The sequence below is a fragment of the Lygodium microphyllum genome, chromosome 15 (genome assembly GCF_053477565.2).
Source record: "Lygodium microphyllum isolate KBCC chromosome 15, Lygodium_microphyllum_v1.1.10, whole genome shotgun sequence".
Classification (NCBI taxonomy): Eukaryota; Viridiplantae; Streptophyta; class Polypodiopsida; order Schizaeales; family Lygodiaceae; genus Lygodium; species Lygodium microphyllum.
In genome coordinates, this window is record NC_141149.1 from 48180962 (window position 1) to 48203647 (window position 22686).

At 40.3% G+C, this 22686-nt stretch overlaps 1 protein-coding gene across 2 annotated transcripts; it reads left to right on the forward strand.

Moving 5' to 3' along the window:
- Window positions 1-409: 409 nt before the first annotated feature.
- On the forward strand, window positions 410-4643 carry LOC148024495 (cell division control protein 48 homolog D). 2 transcript variants are annotated; one of them, XM_087694146.1, is made up of 9 exons: window positions 412-596; window positions 1291-1456; window positions 1541-1769; window positions 1863-2629; window positions 2714-2935; window positions 3019-3090; window positions 3197-3478; window positions 3605-3964; window positions 4111-4643. In XM_087694146.1, the coding sequence occupies exons 1-9, from the start codon at window positions 568-570 to the stop codon at window positions 4405-4407; spliced, it is 2424 nt and encodes an 807-aa protein (XP_087550272.1). In that variant the 5' UTR covers window positions 412-567; the 3' UTR covers window positions 4408-4643. The 2 variants fall into 2 exon arrangements, with proteins under 2 accessions (XP_087550271.1, XP_087550272.1); XM_087694145.1 differs by having other exon boundaries at window positions 410-596; window positions 1541-2629.
- The last annotated feature ends 18043 nt before the right edge of the window (window positions 4644-22686 follow it).

Consider the following 22686-nt stretch of genomic DNA (forward strand, 5'->3'; position numbering starts at 1 on the left):
AAGTACTCAATGGAGTAAAGAAATCAACCATCATTTGTCTCATAAACATCGTTTGCATTGAAAGATTACTTTACGTCTCTTAGCGTCAAATGCAAGGTACTAAGTAACCTCATCGTTCATGGTTGCAAGAACGACTTGCTCACATTGAAAAATCCACATGATCATGCACATTAAAAACATCGTAATAGAGATGCAATAACATCACTATTGAACACCTAGTCTGATAGCAATTAAAATAGCCTACCATATAGACCAACGCCATCTCCATTATGTTTAGAAACATGAATGTGAGGAAACCCAAATAGTGATTAAAATGTAAATAGTGATTTAAGTTTCATAAACATAAGCCAAAATAGTGATCAACGTAATCATAAAAATGCAAGCATCTCTAAATCGTACGTTTGTAAGGCGAAAGAAAGTTAGTGTTATAAAGGTCTGAGAAAGATCCTTGCTTGGCACACACGATACTCCTTTGTAAGCTTGAAGGTAAGCAGGGAAGGAAGCAAGCGAAGCCTGTTCGTAGTCTCGTTGTCAGGGAGGCCTCCGATCGAACCAATAGCCGCGGCTATGGCGTCTTCTTCTGTGTCTGCCGATCAGTAAGCAGCTGTCTGCTCTTCTCTCTCTCTGTCTGCCTCTCTTCTCCAAGGCCTTTTTTTGTCCCCTTAACCGCCCGTCTCCTTCGATTAGGGTTTTTTTTTTTTGTTTGAATAGATTATGAATGGAACACCATGTCATGAGAAGAAGCACAGAATCTGAATGTCCAGTTTCGGTACCGTATGCAATCTGCCTGCCTTAACCGGAGATGTAGGTCCACATAATATCTGATGGCTGCTGATATTGTTACCTCCCATCACGTTTATGCATAGTTCCGTTAAGGATTGTAATTCAAATCATAATGGTAGCTTATTATCGCTCTTGTCCATTGGAATCCTGGGGTTTCTCACTCTATTGATAGCCTCATGTGCTTTATTATCGGGATTGTCATCCTACAATGCTTAACTTTAGTTTAGTTGTATATTGAAACAGTCATCTTATCTTATTGGGGATTATTGTGAAATGCCTAATGGTAGCTTAATAGTTGCTTGTGTCCTTTGGGGTTCTCATTCAACATCTAATTTGTTAGGTTGCATGCTATAACATGTATGCATGTGTGAGTTATATGCACAAAATGAATTAGTAGCAGATAAAGTTAACCGAGGTTTTGGGATGTCTTTTACAGAGGATACTCCCTCTTTGGATGTTGTATGAGTTGCCTGGATATAATTTTATTATTGGGATCTGCACATGCAGGAAAGGAACGAAAAGGGATTTCAGCACTGCAATTTTGGAGAGGAAGAAGGCTCCTAATCGCTTGGTTGTTGATGAAGCTGAGAATGATGATAATTCTGTTGTGTCGCTCAACATGGAGACAATGGAGAAGCTACAGCTTTTCCGAGGTGACACTGTCCTGATTAAGGTGCTGTTGAAGAACTACTTCGCTGTATGATTATTGCCAGATCATTAGCTATGCTGTTTTTTTACAAATCAAGTCTGCTTCCAGGGGAAAAAACGCAAGGACACAGTCTGCATAGTCCTGGCAGATGATACATGTGATGAATTCAAAATCAGGATGAACAAAGTGGTTAGAAAAAATTTGCGTGTGCGACTAGGGGATGTTGTGTCTGTTCACCAGTGTGCTGATGTGAAATATGGAAAGCGTGTTCACATCCTTCCTATTGATGACACCATAGAAGGAGTGACGGGAAACCTGTTCGATGCATATCTGAAACGTAAGATTCATTGGTTCTATTCTTTTAACATCCACATCAGTCATTTGAGTGGCTGCATACATGTGAATCTTGCTCTCTTTTTGCTGTGTGCAGCTTATTTTCTAGAGGCCTATCGTCCTGTGAGGAAAGGAGATCTGTTCTTGGTGCGTGGAGGAATGAGGAGTGTGGAGTTCAAAGTTATTGAGACAGATCCAGCTGAGTATTGCATTGTTGCTCCAGACACAGAAATTTTTTGTGAGGGTGAACCTATAAAACGTGAAGATGAGGAGAGGCTTGATGAAGTTGGATATGATGATGTTGGGGGTGTTCGCAAACAGATGGCTCAGATTAGAGAGCTTGTTGAACTTCCTCTCAGGCACCCCCAACTCTTCAAATCAATTGGTGTGAAACCACCTAAGGGCATTCTTCTGTTTGGCCCTCCTGGTTCTGGGAAAACACTTATTGCAAGGGCCGTGGCAAATGAAACGGGGGCTTTCTTTTTCCTCATTAATGGTCCAGAGATTATGTCCAAGCTTGCTGGTGAAAGTGAAAGTAATTTACGAAAGGCATTTGAAGAAGCAGAGAAAAATGCTCCTTCAATCATATTTATAGATGAGATAGACTCCATTGCTCCTAAAAGAGAAAAGACCCATGGTGAAGTAGAGCGACGGATTGTATCACAGTTGCTGACACTGATGGATGGTTTGAAAGCTCGGTCGCATGTTATCGTGATGGGAGCAACAAATAGGCCTAACAGCATTGATCCTGCTCTGAGGCGATTTGGAAGGTTTGATAGAGAGATTGATATTGGAGTGCCAGATGAGGTTGGACGGCTTGAGGTGCTTCGCATTCATACTAAAAATATGAAGCTTCAAGACGATGTAAGTGGAAGGCAAATGGAATCTGCAGAAACTGTTAATTTATGGTTTTTGAGTTGACGCCTCATCTTGTTTTCCTGTGTTAAGGTTGACTTGGAAAGGATTGCCAAAGACACCCATGGTTTTGTGGGAGCAGATCTAGCAGCATTATGCACTGAGGCAGCATTACAGTGCATAAGAGAGAAAATGGATGTGATTGACCTTGAGGATGAGACTATTGATGCTGAAATATTGAACTCCATGGCAGTTACAAATGAACACTTTCAGACAGCCCTTGGTATCAGCAACCCTTCAGCTTTACGAGAAACTGTGAGTATCTTTCAAATTAGCTGCAAAGTTTTCCACAATCAAGAATCATCCTTCAAATCTTAAGGTTTTGATTCTTTTAACAGGTTGTGGAGGTTCCCAATGTTACCTGGGAGGATATTGGTGGTCTGGATAATGTTAAAAGAGAGCTTCAAGAGGTATGATACCACCAGCGTTGCGGACCCATAGTTGTCTCCTGGTCACAAAAATTCCCCTTGGCTGGGTCCTTTTTTATAACCTCATTTACTTCCTTTATGTTTACAGACTGTCCAATATCCAGTTGAACATCCAGAAAAGTTTGAGAAGTTTGGAATGGCTCCTTCAAAGGGTGTCCTATTCTATGGTCCTCCTGGATGTGGAAAGACGTTGCTTGCAAAAGCTATTGCAAATGAATGTCAAGCAAATTTTATCAGCGTGAAAGGTCCAGAGCTGTTGACTATGTGGTTTGGTGAAAGTGAAGCCAATGTGCGGGATGTTTTTGACAAAGCCAGACAGTCTGCTCCATGTGTCCTTTTCTTTGATGAACTTGACTCCATAGCCACCCAGGTGAGCAACTAAAGGACAGATTTATTGGCATTGGTTTTACAGGCTTGAAGCAAGTAATGCCTAATTAAAAGAGTAGTATGGGGTAGTTTTTATGGTTGGTTCTGTTATGTTTTTGTCAAATTTCAGCGTGGCAGTAGTGTGGGTGATGCTGGAGGTGCTGCTGATCGGGTGCTAAACCAACTCCTAACAGAGATGGATGGGATGACTGCAAAAAAGACTGTTTTTATAATTGGAGCCACTAATAGACCTGACATCATCGATCCCGCTTTACTTCGTCCTGGTCGGCTAGATCAGTTGATATATATTCCATTGCCAGATGAAGCATCACGTCTAAAGATTTTCCAAGCATGTCTTCGGAAGTCTCCTGTTGCAAAGGATGTGGATTTGGCTGCCCTGGCTCGCTATACTCAGGGTTTCAGTGGAGCTGATATAACAGAAATCTGTCAGCGTGCCTGCAAATATGCTATTAGAGAAAACATTGAGAAGGTAACTTCATGTTTGTAAGTGCCATTTCTGTGTTAAAAGACCTGAAATTTTGTGTATCTGAGCAAGAGAGCTGTGTAGCTGTTTAGTTTCTTGGATAATGAGTTAATGACTGCTTCTTGTACTAAATGTGTACTTGATAATTGAAGGATATTGAGCTAGAGAAGAGAAGAAAGGAAAATCCAGAGGCCATGGAAGAGGATGAGGTAGAAGACGTGGCTGAAATTAAAGCGGCCCATTTTGAGGAGTCTATGAAGTATGCTCGCCGTAGTGTTAGTGATGCTGACATTCGGAAGTACCAGGCATTTGCCCAGACACTGCAGCAGTCTCGAGGATTTGGAACAGAATTTCGTTTTCCAGACCGGCCTGCTGGTGCTGGTAATCCAGCTACTAGCAGTGATGCCTTCGCTGCTGCTGGTGCTGATGATGATGACTTATATAGCTAAAGAATACAGTATAATAGGGAGGTTGATCTTGCTGAGCGTACTTCTCTCTTTTGGCACACAATTCTATCATATATATATATTTGCTAACATATCTTAAGGAAAAGTTTCCATCATAGCATGGACGAAGCTGAGTGGCCATGGAAAATGAAGTTAAGAGCTGGGTCTTTAAGGAACTGAGAGCTGATAATGTGTTCTTGAACAGTAGCTTCTCAAGTGGATAGATTTTGTTGGATATATATGTGGTGTTAATTCTGTCAACTATTCCGATATTCATGATTTGGAGCCTTCCAAACCTTTTGCTCAACAGTCTCACCCAATCTGTTACTGCCTTGTGCCACAAACACACCATTAAGGTTTTTCAAAAAGCTATGTTGATCATTTTCACTAATGTTATTCTTTCTTGAGTGAAATCTGAGAAAGAAAAAAGTACACATCACCAAGAGCTAGCCTAGTTTATTTTTAGATTGGGACAATGTTTTCCTAGGGTAGATTTGAGAGTGAAGGTTTCCATTCAAAACTCACCTAGAGTAATTGAGTTTGGATGTTTGGATATTTTTTGTATATCGATTGCACGAATATAACAGTCTTGCATAATGGAATACTATAGTGGTAAGTTCCACATATGATTTTGTTTTAACATGGGAGTTAGCTAGGAGACCAAGAGTGGTACATATTTGAGAGGGTACCTAGGAAAATTTGATTTAATTAGCTAGTGTTTTTGTGCAATAGTTTGGTAACTTGTGGCTTGTTATGTTTCTTACTCTCGGTGGCAAGCCAAGAAGTATGTTTTTGTAATGCTCTTCAAGTTTTGGGCTCCAAGCAAAACTTTTGTTGGTATCATTCATACATGAAAACAAGACGAGATAGAAAGTTTGACTTGTGTTAAGGTAAGGTTTATTCTTTGTTTGAGAGTTGGAATGATCAATTACATGTTATGTATCTATTGGATGAGGATCTTAAGATGATGAAGTATGATTTGTCTAAAAAAGCTTTTAGGTTTAGGCCCTTTTGTGCCAATGTAAAATGAGCATTTTTTCATGCTTTTATATGGAATGAGAAGATGTACTTTCAAGCACATTATCATGGAGTAATAACTTTTACCTAATGAACAAGTTGATGCATAATGTGACCCTATCAATGTTTCACTTTAGTGTCAACTTTAGTCATTGATATGGAAAAAAGGCTAGTGAGAGATTCATGTAATAGTATATGAATTAAGGCTAGGGAGGAGCTAGCATGTCGATGCCTTTGAATATTTTTGCCAAAATTAGAGGGACTACTAACATCACGTAGTACTTCGGTAATACCTTAACAATTCATGTTATGGAGTTTTGTGCTCTACTACCAAAGAGGAGGTGAGGCTCAAAGCTAGAGAAGGAAGTAATAATATTTGAGGAGAGTGCCTCTATTGTAAGAATAAGTAGCACGAAATGGTAGATTGTAATGCCAAAAAGGAATGAAAAGAATTATATCTTGAAAAGATAAGGAAAATAGACAACAAATATAGTTGAAACAAAGTTGGAGTTCATGGCTACAATACAATTGAAGGAGTGTGCTCCTTGGCTCAAGAAGTTTAAATCATTCACTGATGGGTGTTGAATCTCATAAATATGATGGGCAATAATTTAAAATGCATTGTTAAGGATATATACTATTTCTTTTGTTAGTGCAAATGGTAAAAAGCTATTAAAAATATCATATGCTTCGTGTATTAAGATGTAATTGTTGTCATTATCTTCCATCATTGATCTTGGATATGAGTAAGATTCACTAAGATGAGTGTAAAATTTATCGACAATGTTAAGAAGCTTATTGGCAAAGGAGAAAGGAGGAATAATTTGCATGACTTAGTCAACCTTGTTGCCACCATTAGAGTGGACACAAGTAGAATTTGGCATGAAAGATTTGGTCACACTGGATTTACCATACCAAAGGAGATGCATAAGCAAGATATGGTTGGTTACATGCTTGAAGTTATAGAGATAAAGGAACCAAGTCCAAGTGAAGCCTGTATAATGGGCAAGCAACAAAGATAGATTTCCACAAGAGAGCAAGAATAGAGCAAAGGCTTCTCTAGAGTTCTTCATGAGAGCAAGAATAGAGTGAGGGCTCCTCTAGAGTTGTTGCATGTTGACTTACACATTGAGAAGCCTACACAAGCCTTAAGATCTTCAAATTCCAAGTTGATCATTGATGATTAGAATAGGGAGTTGTGGGTATACCTTTTTTAAGGCTCAAGATTTTGGTAAGGTTAAACCATGGGTACAACTTGTTGAAAATCAAATTGAGAAAATAATGCATAGATATATAATAGATGGTGACGGGGTGAGTTCAACTCAAAGGAGTTTAAAGACTCTTGCATGAGAAAAGAGATCAAGCATTTCACAACACCTCACACACCTTGGCTATCCATTGCCCTTCAACATACACCTTGCCATTTCTACAAAATTTCAATTTCTAACCATTTTTCATTAGAGGTTATAGAAATTGTAGTTTACATCTAAAATTGGAGCTACACAAAGGTTTTAAATGAAAAAACCACATAAGGCCTATACTAGTAAGAATCAATTTGTTTCCATTTCAAAACCTGTGCTCATATTTTAGATTAGAAGAGAAATAAGTTGCAATCAGGAAGCATCAAGTTTGTCTTCATAGGGTTTATGGTGGATAAACTTACAAACTAAAGAAGATCATAACAAATTGCAATGTGGTGTTCATAAAGTAGCCACATGTAGTTGAAGCAAAGGTACGCATTCGACTTTATCATCAAAAAAATGTGTAACACCAAGCCAAATATTAGTTTTGCTATTGGTGTTTTGAGCAATTTCTCCAATAAGTTGTGCTTACTTTGTTGTATATGAGCAATGTGGCTAAGGAGGACCTTATGGCACAAGGAAGTGCAAGAAGACAAGCCAATTGTAATAAGGTGTTATAACCATACTTGCGTAGAAATGTTTAGGAATCCAATTCTCTATGCACGCACCAAGCTATAGAGTTGATTGCAAGTTGATTGCGGGTGGGATAGTTGAGCTAGTATATTGTCCAATAGAGGAGAATGGAGTCAATATATTTACCAAGGTATTTTTGTGAATTTGCCTTAAGTTCCTCTTTAGAAATGATGTTGGGCCTAGAAAATTGAGGGAGAGGAATATTACAGAACATTTATAAGTCATATCCTTAGCACCCATAAAATGGTGACCCACCTAGATCCATAACTATACCATTTTCCTTTATGTTATATTTTGTTCACAATACTGTAAGATCTTAACCTTATGGATCTCCATCTAAGCTTCATAATGGAGACATACCAGTGGACAAAGTGTCATTTGTAGTACTTTGCTTTCAAAGAAACAAATTTAAGTTCTTCTTCTCGTGTACTCTCTAACCTGTCTAGATTCTATCATGTGTAATATCAATTTTCTTTCACAAGTTGACAATAGATATATGCCAATTCCAAATGAGTATTGGTGGTAACTTATATCGTTCGGCCTTCAAACTATAAGGTGAAAGTGTCCATTAATTGCATTTCTCATATTTGTGTGTCTTCTCAATGCACATGGATGTTGTTGTGAATTATTTTAGGTATGGCTTAGGCAATTCATGGAGTTGATAATACCAAACAATTTGTGAACTAGAGCAATTCATGGAGTTGGTTCGACCAAACAATGAACCAATGATAGTCCAACTTTATCAATGTAGAAAAGGATGCACATAAAACCTATTTGGCAAACCAAAATACATCTTCAGACATCATAATATTGAGAGAGAGAGAGAGAGAGAGAGAGAGAGAGAGAGAGAGAGAGAGAGAGAGAGAGAGAGAGAGAGAGAGAGAGAGAGAGAGAGAGAGAGAGAGAGAGAGAGAGAGAGAGAGAGAGAGAGAGAGAGAGAGAGAGTCATTCTTGGTGCAAAGATTATTTTTAGGTTCTCAATACCAAGCACAGAGAGAGACATTATTGTTACCCATTATTGATAATGTGAATTATTCTCTTCTTACATTGACTCAAGTATGATGGCCTCTTGGCCATAAGGATGGGTTTTCTAGCCATAGCCCTTTGAATGAGCCAATTCATTCTCTCTTTTTCCAACATAGGATACACCATTCATTCATAAAGCTAATGTCTTGGGTGTGTTTTCCACTTGTCATCATTGGTACTAGGATGCTTTGTAGTTTGTAATATGCTCAAAAGCCTTCATGATAACCATACTCTTAGCTCTGTCAAGCCTTCAAACTAGTATAAATATGCTCTAGTTGGGCCCTCCCTTTGGTAGAACATGAAGCAGACCTCCTTACTCCCAAAACTATCCACTATTAACTTCATTCCTCATAACTTCCATATTTTCCAAGCTCAAGTACAAGGATGGACTTGTGAGAGAGCATTAGGATTAACATGACTACATCATTCCCTTCAAAATTGTTTGAGCTTTATGAAGCCATAAGAAAGTCTCAAAAGTAAAGTGATAGAAATTTTCATCCTCAACCCTTTTCCATGTTAGGTGTGTCGACAATTTGTGGCTTTGATACAAGTGTTAGGCCAATTCTTGGATTGTTGGAAGAGAGGGAGAGAGATAGAGTGGAGTTGAAGATGAGCCTCAACTCATTATTGTTCTTCTTCCATTATTATTCCATCATACTGACTGAAAGAGACTTACACACATAGGTATGACTAACCAATACTAATTGTGGTTAAGTCACCGACTACACCGACTTATTGAATGTCATGCACGTGTATAGCTGTATCCAGGTCACACACACAAAGATAGACTGACTAAAGAGTGACAGGAGCTTGATATTCTAACACTCCCCCTCAAGCTCAAACCATCTGATAAACTCCAAGTAGCTATTTGAAGTATATGAACTTTTCTTTACCAAGAGACTTGGTAAATATATCTGCTACCTGGTCTTCAGTCTTTACATGAACCATGTTAATCTGCCCTGTAAGAACCATTTCTCTGATGAAATGGTAGTGAACCTCAATATGTTTGGACCTAGCATGGTAGACAGGATTGCTAGCCAATATAACACTGATGAGGTTATCACAATGCAATCTCACTCTGCTTTCTAGCTGTATTCCCAAGTCTTTCAACAGTTTTATCAACCAAAATGCTTCGCAAGCCGCTAAGGCAGCTCCTCTCTACTCAGCTTCTGTACTAGACAATGCAACAATATGCTATTTCTTACTTTCCCAATTGATCATACTATTTCCCAATCCAAATACATAACCACTGATTGACCTTCTGTCATAGGCACAACCATCCCAATCAGCATCAGTAAACCCTGTCAAGTCAAGGGATTTTCCATATGCATAAAACAACCCATAATCTGTAGTACCCTTTACATATCTCATGATTCTCCTGACTGCATCTAAATGTAGTTTGCGAGACTTCTGCATAAACTGACTAATCAGCCCCATTGCATAACATAAGTCAGGACGGGTAATAGTCAAGTATATCAAGCTACCCACCATCTGTCAATACATGGTCACATTCTCTATGTCATTCCCAACATCAATCTGCAGCTTGACATTCTGATCAAGAGGTGTCTCCATAGGCTTGCATTCAGCCATGCCATACTTCTCTAACATGTCATGGGCATACTGCTTCTGTATAGCAGCCATATACCTTGAGGCGTAGAGACTAACTCAATCCCAAGAAAATACTTCACTTCACCAAGGGACTTTGAATTCAGCATGTAAATATGATTTAATTTCAGCAATGCCCTCTTCTGTCAAAAGATGCGGGATCTAGAGCATGGCAGATGCGGAAGCTATGGAGGTTGAAAGAGAGAGCGAGTTCATGAAGACACTGACATGACTAACTTTTACACAAGTGAATTAGGTTCCAAGATAGAAGCTTGGACTCATAAACACAATCTTGTGTATTGATTGACAATGACATAGAGACTTTATTGAGGACAAAAGTACTATGACATTGCATTAGAAAAGAGAGCAAATACAATGCTTTATAGGAAACTGGATGGTAGCACTTCTCCTACTGTGCATATGGGATTCTAGTCCTAAGCTCACACTGCTCCATACAAAGAGGCTAAGTAGGTGTGATTGTAGAAATCTCAACCCCCTCCTCAATCACAACGAGAAGTACAAAGTGGTAGAGGCTTTAGTGAGAGCAATTCCTGCAAAGTGTGGGCACACCATAAACATGGCAGAACACCAGAGGTTATCGTAGAAAAGGCTAAGTGTGGGTACCACAAACATGGTGGACATCTAGAGGTTGTAACAGGGGCTTCACAAAGTGTACAAAGGCTATAGTACGAGGCTACATGAGGAGTTTACAAGTTTATGTCCAAAGCATTAGGGCTAGGAAATACAAGGCTAAAAAAGTCTATCCAAATAGAAGGACTGATGAGGTTTGTCCTTCTCCTGGTGGACTTATTCTTCTTTTGCTCCATGTTCTTCTTCTTCTTTAACAGCAACTAGATAGGCCTTTTGAGACCTCTTTCTAGCGTGGCAGAACTTCTTGGTGTGTCCGGTCCTTTTGCAAAAGTCATAGAAAAGTTGATCCTTCTTGCCTTTGTACCTATGCCAACATATAATGCTTGTTCATCTCTAGAGGTGCTTGGTTCTTCCTTAGTTTTTAGCTTCTTTTCCTCCTCTAATGGTGATGCCTGGATATCAATAAGCTCAGGGTTTTTGATACATTATTATATTTAGGAGGCAAACTTTTAAGTAGAACACCAATGCAAACATCTTCTTCCATTTTAATGTTGATTCCTGCAAGCTGGGTTAGAAGTCCTTCCATGTAATTTAGATGTGTGGCAAGTGATGTGCTGGACTTCATTTCAAGCCTGAAAAATTCAATCAAGAGACCATACTTTGATGACTTAGACTGTGCACCAAACAAAGTGTCAAGTCTCTTCCATGTATCATGTGAAGTATCACAATTATCCACATGGTGGATATAGCTGCTGTCTAGTTCCAGTTTGATAATGGCTTGAGTCTTATCATCATTCTTTTGCCAAGTGGCTGCAAGGTCCACATCATGAGGCTTTTTCTCTTTTCCAGTGGTAATGGCCCATAGGCCTTTCTTCATAAGGATGAGTTTGATGGGGGTTTTCCAAGTGTGAAAACCGAATCCTCTGAAACGAGCACTTGGAGAGTCTTTTCCCATATTGGGTTTGCAAGAACAACAACAAGTAAACTCTAGAATTCTTAGATTTTATCAATGGAAGAGCAGATTATAGTGTGTGAAGAGACACATGTAATGACAGTGTGAAAACACACTATGTAAAGACTATGTTTGAGTTGATGTCGAACTTGAATCTTCTTAGTTCGGGGTCATCGATCCTTCTTCAATATTTCCAGGTCCTTCCCCTCCTTGATTTGATGTTGGGACAGTAGGTCAGAGTGGCAATGGGTTGCTCCAAGTGGCCGGAGAGAGAAAATTATAAGATTTTTGAGCTTAGGTGAAGATGGCTATGGAGTCACAGTTAAGGTTTCTAGGGGCAACCTGGTTTTTTTGACATTGCACGAGCTATACTTGATCATTTTTAAAACTTTTTATATGGAAATGAAGCTGACTTGATGGGCTATCAATGCCCTATGGTGGTCGCATCAACGTTGGGAACTGTAGGCGTAGCGTCAGTAGTACGAACGATATTAGGCGCATCCTGGGCAGCGAATCATTGTAGATACAATGCCACGCTCTGCGACAAGAAATGTCGAGCTTTGATGGGCTAGGAGGAGCGCCTTGACCTAGGGAATGATCATCTAGAAGAAAGCAAGAGGAGACATTGCTTGGATGGAGAGATCCAACTCCTCCAAGTGAGCAGGGTCCTGTCTGGCTATGGCAACCATTGAAGCTTCACTAAAGGTAGAGTGAAAATTGGAACCATGAGTTGACATGAGGTTAGGAGAAGCTGGGAGAGTAGATAGAAGAGATGGGTTGAGCTAAGGCCATGCTCAATTGAGCTTTGATACCATGTCAAAAGGCGTGGGATCTAGAGCATGGCAGATGCAGAAGCAATGGAGGTTGGAGGAGAAAGAGTGATTTCATGAAGACATTGACATGACTGACTGTTACATAAGTGAATTAGGTTCCAAGATGGAAGCTTGGATTTATAAACACAATCTTGTGTATTGATTGACAATGACACAGAGACTTTACTGAAGGACAAAAGTACCATGACATTGCATTAGAAAAGAGAGCAAGTACAATACTTTATAGAAAACTGGATGGTAGCACTTCTCCTACTGTGCATATGGGATTCTAGTCCTGAGCCCACACTGCTCCATACAAAGAGGCTAAGTAGGTGTGATTGCAGAAATCTCAACATCTTCATCATCTCCAGTGATGATAAGATCATCTACACAAACCACTAGAAACACATCCATGATATGTCTTCTTCGTGAACAGATTGTGATTTGCATCACCCAATCTAAATCCATATTGCTGTAAATAACTGCTAATCCGAGAATTCCATGCTCTAGGTGCCTGTTTCAGCCCATATAAAGCCTTTTTCAGCTTACATACGTGTGTAGGAAAGTTTGGGTGAACATAACCTTCAGGCTGCTCTATATATACTTCCTCAACCAAATCACCATTCAAGAAAGCATTCTTGACGTCCATTTGCCATAATTTCCAGCCTTTGCATGCTGCCAAAGCAATGATAGTTCTGATTGTTGCCATTTTAGCCATCAGACTGAAAGCCTCCTCATAGTCAAGGCCATACTGCTGCGTATACCCTTTTGCAACTAGCCGGGCCTTATAGCATTCTAACGAACCATCTCACTTGCACTTAACCTTGTACACCCATTTGCAGCCAATGGGGACTTTGCCTTCACACAACTCAACCAATTCCCATGTCTCATTTTTAGCTAGGGATGCATACTCCTCATCCATGGCAGCACATGAGTTATGATCTGTAATTGCATCATCAAAATTTGTAGGTTCTTTATAACCTATCACACTAGCCATATATGCATAATGACAGGCTGAATAACCAATGTATGTAAACTTGTCAATTGGTTTTCTGACTCTCTCAGATCTCTGTAACTGTGGTTCAATCTGAGCTTGCCTGTCATGAGGCGGTACATAACGACTCTGCCTTGCTCCACGTGTTATAATAGACAAAATGCCCAACTCACTATCCAAACTGTTGCTGTTGGATGATTCATAACCTGTTGTAAGTGGACCTGTCACATCCTCAAGCATATTTTATTTTCCCTTATCCAATCTCCCCCTCACTAACATATTCGTGTCAGTGGACGTGGGAGTACGACTCCGCAAGTGTCTTGACCACGGACTTACTATAGGTGACCCATCACATGTAGGACCACTCATAGATGTACTCACTGTAGGTGTATTTTTAGCATTACTAGTACTGGCTGATCCATCAGTAGCCACTACAACTGGATTACCATACCACGATGCCAGCTCATCAAAAACATCTTTGCTAATCAATGTCTCATGTGTAGATGGTACATAACACTTGTAAGCTTTCCGATCTTGTGCATAACCAAGGAACACACTCTTGACAGCTTTAGGATCCAATTTCTTCCTCTTTTCATCAGGAACATGCACATATGCAATGCTACCAAATACTTTTAAGTGTGAAATGTTAGGCTTATGAACATACAACCTCTCATATGGAGTTACATCATGAATCCCTGCTGTAGGGGTTCTATTCAGCACATAGACAACATTCACTACTACTTCAGCCCAATAACCATTTGGTAAACTCTTCTCATTCAGCATAGCTCTTGCCGATTCCATCAGTATCCTATTTTTTCTTTCTGCTACACCATTTTGCTGCAGTATATAGTTGCAAGTTAACTGTCTTCTAATCCCATATTTAGCAAGGTACCTGTCAAAGTAATTAGAGATATATTCTCCACCTCCATCTGATCTAAGACATTAAATTTTACAACTCAACTCATTTTCAGCATGCTTCCTGAAGTCCTTGAATGCATCAAACACATCATCCTTATGTTTCAGTATGTAAAGCCAAGTGTACATGCTGAAATCATCAATGAAGGATACATAGTTATGAGTACCACCAAACGAAGCATTATGAGACAGACCCCATACATCTGAATGTACCAACTGCAAGGGTTGTGAGCTATTCCATACATGTCTCATAAATGGAAACCTTGCTTGCTTTCCAAACTGACATGCATCACATACATGTCCAAAGTCATGATACTTGAACTTAGGCAGTCCAAGCACAATCTCCTTCTGCTGCATAGATTTCAACTTTTGTACATTCACATGGCCAATCCGCTTATGCCATATCTCAACATCTCGTATAGCATCATCATCATGTGCAAACATGGTTGCTCTTAATTCCAGAATTGACGCATTAAGAGTAAACATTCCGCCATCTCTTCGGACTCTAGCAATCAATTTGTAGCCATTACCATATTCTTTAACAAAGCATCCATCTCTATTAAATCTCACCTACTGCAAATTCTGTTCTGCCATCCGTCCAACTAACAAAAGATTCTTGGTTGTTGTAGGTACATGTAGTGCATCATGCAGGCTCTTTTTCTTGCCATTAGGCGATAGATGACTTTTGATGCCAAGAAGTGCTTAAAAATAGCCAAAAATTCCAAATTTCAGGGGAAAAATTGACTTCGTCGAAGGTGGCTGTTGCAATCAGTACGACTTTAAGTGGTAATGGTCGAAAGTGCTTAAAAGACCCACTGGATGACAATTGGTGAATTTTCATAAATTTTTGGCGTGTCAAACAAGACCCTGGGAGATGCTCGACAGTGGAGGACTTCAAGACGGATGGCCAGGATTTTTCGGACTTCAATTCGATGGACAATGGAGAGGGAGTGCCCGGGAGGCTAAGGCCAAAAGGCCAAGTGGGAAAGGACTTAAGAGAGTCCAAAGGGCATGCTGCTTGAGGGAGCCCCAAAAAATCAAAATCGTGGGGGGGGGCGCTGGGCATCCGTTTTTTCGGGTGTGCAGAAGAAGGCGCCATTATTTCTATTTGATGGAGAGATAGATTATGGAGCCTGCAAATTACATGCATGAGATGCATTCAATCTTTGCTCCTCATCACTCTAAGACTGCTCGTGGAATGGCTACCTGGTTGTGGAGATCAGAATTCAGTCTTTCTCTCTCCTATATAGAGGCACTTCATGTGGTAAGAATCAAGAGAATCGAGAGATGGATGCTTGATTCGGGAGGCACCAAATTGTTCCAAGAGGCATAGGAGGTTGAAGGTTGAAGATCTATGCTGAAATCCATGGCTAGTTAGTTGATACACAATCCCAATTAAATATTCAAAAAAATGTGAAATACGCAAAAAGGTGGTATGCTCTATTTTATGAAAGAATTTTGCTTGCTTTTGATCGTTCATGGTCTAAATGGTGTGCACATGGGCTGAAATTTTATTTGAATGTTCCTTGCATTATGTTTGAGGGCTGCAATCATTATTATGCAGAACCTGTATTGATTTATAACAAGTATAAAATTTCAAAACTCAAAAAAACACTAATTTTGATGAAAATTGATAGTTTCTTTGCTTTTGAGTGGGGAAAAATGAGTGGACATGGGATAAAATGAGGGAAAATGTTGAGTTTCAGTTCCAATGATTAGTCATCGAAAAAAACCAGAAAATACCTATTTTCTATTAAAAATAAATAGGAAAAATAGAGAAAAAAGGGGAAAAATGGATTTCTTGCATTAAAAAAAAATAAAAAATAAGATCTATGTATGTGAATGTCTGATAGGGCTGAAGCATGAGGCTAAGCCTTAGTTTGGCCCTTTTACTTTGTGTTAAAGTGCGTATTTATTGCTTTTACATACAAAAAATGACATGAAAGAACCTCTACACCTATGCACCGCAGCAAAATTTAAATGGTGAGGGGGAGGATGATGTTATACAATAATTTAAACGTTGAAATAATAAAAATTATGATTGTTCTCTTTATGCATAACATTTAGGATGCGGTTTATTTAGAAATAGTGAATCTAGCAGTACGAGGTTTGCCTTGGTGCTAGGTTCCTACAATGCAGCATTGCGTATTAGCGGAAATTCATTAAAAAGAGCTATTTTGCATGACACATAGGCTGATTTCAAACCATAATTGTTTGTGCACAATAATGCATACACCATTTCATGAATCATACACATGGTATCTATTCCTGGCATGCAGCGCAACAATTGGTTGAAGTATAAATGACCCACACCGGAGAGAGTAAGGCACCCAAGTTGTAGGTTTAGACGGTGGGTCCAAGGGGACAAGTAAGTGAGGATTGGTACACTCCTAGAATGATATAATATTGGTACCAAGAGTGGAGTCTGTTTCGTATGTGTTATATGTATTAGCGACACATTGAGGGGCCAATCCACAAGGTGTAGGAGGGTTTCAGTGGGGCCGCGACAATCAGTCGAGGGGTGCCTCCTATGTTATTCTACGTGGTGAATTACACCAAAATGTGTAGGGTCTCCCCCTGAGGATTTTGAGAAGGTTGAGTTGGACTATAAACATGATATAAATGCAAAATGTACATACGATGGCAAGGCAATGTATCTTGTAGACGCTCCTGACCACGAGGCAGTGGGGTTGTCTTATGCATGTTAGAGGTCCGGCTAGTGCTATAGCCAATGTCGATCCATTTTAGGTCCCATGAGTGGTGCGTTTGTCGGGAGTCGCCAACAAGTGGTGGTTCTCAAATCTAGGGTTTTTAGGGACCAAATAGTTGGTTTATATCCTCTGACAAGGACCGTCAAGCTGAAATACAAAAAGTAGAACATGCTGAGAGGGCTAGATGGCAGTTGGAGATTGTAAGATGTTATTCTCCTCAAAGGACCAGCCTGTTATGCATAAGTGGCAGTGGTTTTAGTTACCTAAGTGTTACGAGCCCTTTGAGTACAAGTGGAAGTCTTACTACTTCCCTACTTCGAGTTAATCAACCCACAACAAGTGGGGGTCTAGTTGCACCTACACAAACTCCTGTTGTCAATTCGGTTGTAGCCATGGCACAACCCATCGCAATTCCAGCAGGGACAGTGGATTTACCGGCATTAGGAGAACCAGTGCCCATTTTCCATGGGTAAGCAGAAGAAGATGGAGAACTCCATATTAAGGTGTTCCAAATGCTCATGTTCAACTATTGGATCCAAGACGAAGGACACCTAATGATGTTCTTCAACATGACGTTAAAAGGAAGAGCGGCAGTATGGTATCACAGTCTAGAAATCGGAACCATAACTAGCAGTGCCCAATTCTTTATGGCTTTCCGTAGAGAGTTTGCTCCTGAGAAGGGTGGACACTATTGGTTGCGTGTCTTGAATGTAACACGCCAAGAGCCAAATCAGAATGTCTCGGCCTATGCCAAGAAACTAAAGCAAGTTCTTCGTAAACTTAATACTTATATTCCCATTCCAGTGGACTGCATAGTTGCAATATTTCCTACATGGATTGGATTTCAATATCCAAGTGCAGCTTAGTAGTGTCGCTTTGGCTGACATTGACAATGCTATTACCCAAGTAGGAGTAGAGTCGCACTTGCAAGCGGCTTATGCAGCAAGGATAAATTGGAATGGTAATAATTTGGCCTTGACCAATGGGAGTAAAGGGGACCCCATGTCAAATGCGAATGGAAGGGGGAGTATCATGCCAAATTTGCCTATGTTACCAGCTTCTCCTAGCATGACTATGGCTATGGCTAGTCAAACGAGCCCACTAAGTGGTGGAAGCCAAACAATGAATCCTAATGTTGTCCTAGTAGGTCAACGACCAATTCCTAATCAAGAGTCGATGCCCTGAGGAGGATGCCCCCTCAAGATTCAGCTGTAAGTGGTGTGGTGGCTAACATTTCCCTAGGAATTGCCTGAATGTCAAATGTAATATTTGCGAAAAGTCTGGCCACTTAGCTACTACTTGTTGGAGTAAGATCAGTTCTCTCCAACAAGGGCGGGAGAGATTGGAGCTACTTTATCAAAATCGGAGAAGAGGAAAATTAAATAGTAGGCATTGAAATTTTCCTTGATTAGAGGAACACTATATTGGCATGGTGTTGATGATATCTATCGCCTATGTGTGATGCGTAACAAGGTTCCATTTATACTAGAAGAGTGCCATGACTCCACTTTTGGAGGGCACTTTGCTGGGCAATTAGCGGCATAGAAGGCTTTAAGAGTTGGGTATTGGTGGCCATCCATCTTCCAAGATTCATTTGACTATGTCAAGAGATGTGATACATGTCAACAACATGACAGGAGAGAGAATAGGAAGCGTCCACTTACGTCGAATATGGCTACCCTTTCATTTGAGAAGTGGGGCATCAATTTTGTGGGACCTATTACCCCGTCGTCTACCACTCAGAAAAGATACATTATAGTAGCAACTGATTACTTTACAAAGTGGTCAAAAGCATGGGCAATGAGGCAGGCCAATGTAAAAGAAACTGCCAGTTTTCTACTTGAGCAAATCATTTGCCGTTTTGGTCTGCCAAAGGAAATAGTATCCGATCATGGAACCCATTTTTTGAACAAGGTGATTAAAATCCTGTCTGAAGCATGGAAAATTAAGCATAATAAGACGACCCCATATAATCCGTAAGCCAATGGATAAGGTGAAAGTACCAATAAGCAGCTTGTGGGTATCCTATCCAAAATAGTCTCCGAAAAGAAGCGGGACTGGGATACAAAGTTATATGTGGCTGTTTGGGCGTATAACATGACGTTTAAGCGAGCCACTGGCCACACCCCATTCAAATTAGTTTATGGGGAGGAGTGTGTATTGCCCTTGGAAATCAAGTTTCCGACCATAAGATTTGCAATTAATCATTCTTTGGGAGATGAAGATGCCCTATTTGAGCGGTTTACGACTATAGCCCACTTGGATGAACTTAAATTGCAGAGTCTGTTGCACCAACAGGTGGTTAAATGTCAGATGAAGCAGTTGCATGATCTAAAAGCGAAGAAATATACCTTTAAGAAAGGGCAGTTAGTTCTATACTACGATACGCGTAGGGAGCTATTTCCAGGAAAGCTGGAACCTAGATGGGATAGCCCATACAAGATAGTTCGGTTAGGTAAAATAAGTCCATGGCTTTATTAGCTGATCTATAGGGAGTGGAATTTAAGAATAAGGTTAATCTTAATACGATTAAACCTTATTATTTCTCAATATGCTAACGCGCTAAATGCATTGCAGGTCTACGTTGGGGTTGATTTGAGACCTGTAGGAGAGCTTAAACTAGTTGATGGGGCAGTTAATCCCTTATTTGGAGCACCCATATCTCGAGCAAAGATATCATCAGGGGAAGCTTATCTAGTGGAGCAAGGGATACAAAGTGATTGAGCAAGAAGACGGTGCCTTTGTGTGGGAGATCAAAGTTTTGTGCCATCATTGTTTGCAGATTTTGACAAGTATCCTTGTTGAGTTTAATGAAGAAGGTGGGATGGAGCCGTTAGTTCATCCTCTAAATATGTTGAATTTTGATTATCATAATTACGAATAGGGGAGTTCTTGATGGCTGGCTATGTAAACCCATTATGGATGTACACGTTATACTTTGATGGAGCGTCCCAAGGACCTAATAAAAAAGGGAGTGTTGGAATAGTTATCCGAGATCCTGGACGTAGGGTTGCAATGAAATTAGCTATTTATCTCAGGGTAGGATTCACTAACAACATGGTAGAGTATAAAGCCTTGATTATGGGATTGAATATTGCCAAGACAGGTGGTATTCGACGGTTATTGGTAAAGGGGGATTCCCAGTTGATCTTAAATCAACTCAATGGGACATATACAGTTTGGAATTCCATCCTTCGTATGTATCATCGAACTACCATAACCCTACTTGATGAATTTGAGAGCGTATCTCTTCAGCTCATTCCACGTTATTGGAATCAGTTTGCAAAATCATTAGCCAATTTTGCTTATGAAGAGGACCTCTTCTTCAACTGTGGTCCTAGTCCAAATGTCCCTCTTAATATTGAGATGGGACCTGGTCGCTTGTGGGAATGTTATCAGACCACGCTTTATATGGCATGCGATGGTTGATATGGGTAATGCGAAGAGTGGTCGAGATCCATCTACCACTATTATCTTGGGACCATAGGTTGATCAAACGACATGTTATGCATATGCCTCTTGCTATATATGCAGAAGCTATGGGTCACAACTTGATGCATTTAGTTTAGGGCTGAGAGCCCTATTTTTTCCTTAGAATGGAGCGTATTTTCGTATATCTGCTTTCTTCTAAGGAGGGATCTATATGAGCTCATTTGCTTGATTTCTTTAGGCCAAGAGGGCCAGTTGTTTTAAGGTTTTAATGATTGATTTCTTTAGGCCAAGAGGGCTAGCTAGTTTACAGTGAAATGTGCTATTTCTTTAGGCCAAGAGGGCCCTATGTTTGTTTAGTACAGGTATATTTAATGGTTTTTGTTGTAGTGATTGCATCATATAGGTTGACAAAGTTGCTAAAGGGAGCCTTTGCTATGAAGGAGCTTCTTGTGGCCATTCCAGGTGGTTTCGTCCCCTTTTCGAGTCTTTTCCCTTAAGCAATTAATGATATATGTGTGTGTAAGGGTTACTTTCTTTTGTTTGTTGGGGACTAGCAATCGAAGCATGAAGTCCCAGGTATAGGCTCTGTATGTCTGGGGAAGGTTTGAGTAGTCATTGCCTTCTGCAAAGGCACTGTCAGACATTGAAAGACCTATTTTAGAAGGCAATTCTAGTGATCTTGTTCTGTTGACCTGCTAGGCGGCCGTTCTAGGAATTCCTGTTAGTTGTGAGGTAGTCAGAGAGGCCTACTAAAATAATGATGGAAAGAGGCAAAACCCTAAATATCAGAAATACAATATGTGAATATAGGGAGGTGTGTAAAAAGTGGTTCTAACCCCTATAAAAATAGAAAAGGAAAGAAATAAAAATCCTTGAGCTGTTGTTTATCACCTTGCGACGGTCTGATAGGTTCCTAGGGACGGAGACAACACCTGTGGCCGATGCCTTGTCTTCCGAGGGGTGGCATCTAGCTGAAAAAAGAAAGAATACAAGAAGGTTGGAGCGAAAATAAAAGTGAGCATTAGAAAAGGATTCAATGTCACCTTGCAAGGGCTTGGTAGGTTCTTAGGTACCGAGATAGGACTTGAGGCCGATGCCCTGTTCTCCTTGGGTCAGTATGCTTAGCTCTCTCCTTTTTACACGCATGAGTATGGAAAGTAAGCGACTAAAAGAGCAATGTGCTAAAAGAAACTATTTCTTGATCAGGCTATAGGAGTTCTCACGTAGTAGGAGCTCCTAGTTGAGTTGTCCTTAGTTAGGTAGGTAGTTCAGACCACTTACGATAACCTCTTTGATAGTTCTTTTTAGCTTAGCTACGTTGGAGCAGTTGGTTCGCGACTAGCTTGGGTTTTCTACCAGATTATGCTAGGCCTACTCCTCGTGGAATCATGCCTTGGTTTTGACAGGGGGTAGGGTGAGAGCTGTGATGTGTTTTGTTGTGCATCTATTTTGTATCAGTTTGATGCTCTTTGTGGTTGTGTTTATGTGCAAATCTGTTTGTGGGATTCGACAGGCTGAGTCACTCTATCCCGTGGTTGCCAATGATAGATGATTTTTGATACCGAGAAGTGCTTAAAAATAGCCAAAAAATTTGAATTTCAGGGGAACAATAGAGCTCATCGAAGGCGGCGGTTGCAATCAGTATGATTTTAAGCGGCAATGCCCGAACGTGCTTAAAAGACCCCCTGGACAACAATTGGTGAATTTTCATAAATTTTTAGTGTGTCAAACGAGACTCTAGGAGATGTCCAGCAGTGGAGGACTTCAAGACGGATGCCCATGATTTTTCGAACTTCAATTCGGGTACCGGATGATGGAGAGGGAGTGCTTGGGAGGCCAAGGCCAAAGGGCCAAGTGGGAAAGGACTTAAGAGAGTCCAAAGGGCATGCCTCTTGTGGGAGTCCCAAAAAATCAAAATCAGGGGGGAGGGGGGGCGTCCGTTTTTTTTCAGGCGTGCAGAAGAAGGCACCATTATTTCTATTTGATGGAGAGTGGATTATGGAGCTTGCAAGCAACCTCCCTAACTGATTACATGCCTGAGATGCATTCAATCTTCGCTCCTCATTGCTCCAAACCGCTCATGGAATGGCTGCCTGGTTGTGGAGATTAGAATTCAATATTTCTCTCTCCTCTTTCTCTCTCTTGCATAGAGGCACTTCATATGGCAAGAATCAAGAAGAGAATCGAGAGATGGATGCTTGTTCGAGAGGCACCGGATTGTTCCAAGAGGCTGAGGAGGTTGAAGGATAAAGATTTATGCTGAAATCCATGGCTGGTTGGGCAATACATAGTT

What these genes read in the sequence shown, in the direction of transcription:
- LOC148024495 (XM_087694145.1), top strand. Translation starts at nt 568, where the DNA reads ATGGCGTCTTCTTCTGTGTCTGCCGATCA. An exon ending in CTTCAGCTTTACGAGAAACT is followed by an intron (nt 2,936 to 3,018) that starts GTGAGTATCTTT and finishes TTCTTTTAACAG; the next exon opens with GTTGTGGAGGTTCCCAATGT. An exon ending in TTAGAGAAAACATTGAGAAG is followed by an intron (nt 3,965 to 4,110) that starts GTAACTTCATGT and finishes TGATAATTGAAG; the next exon opens with GATATTGAGCTAGAGAAGAG.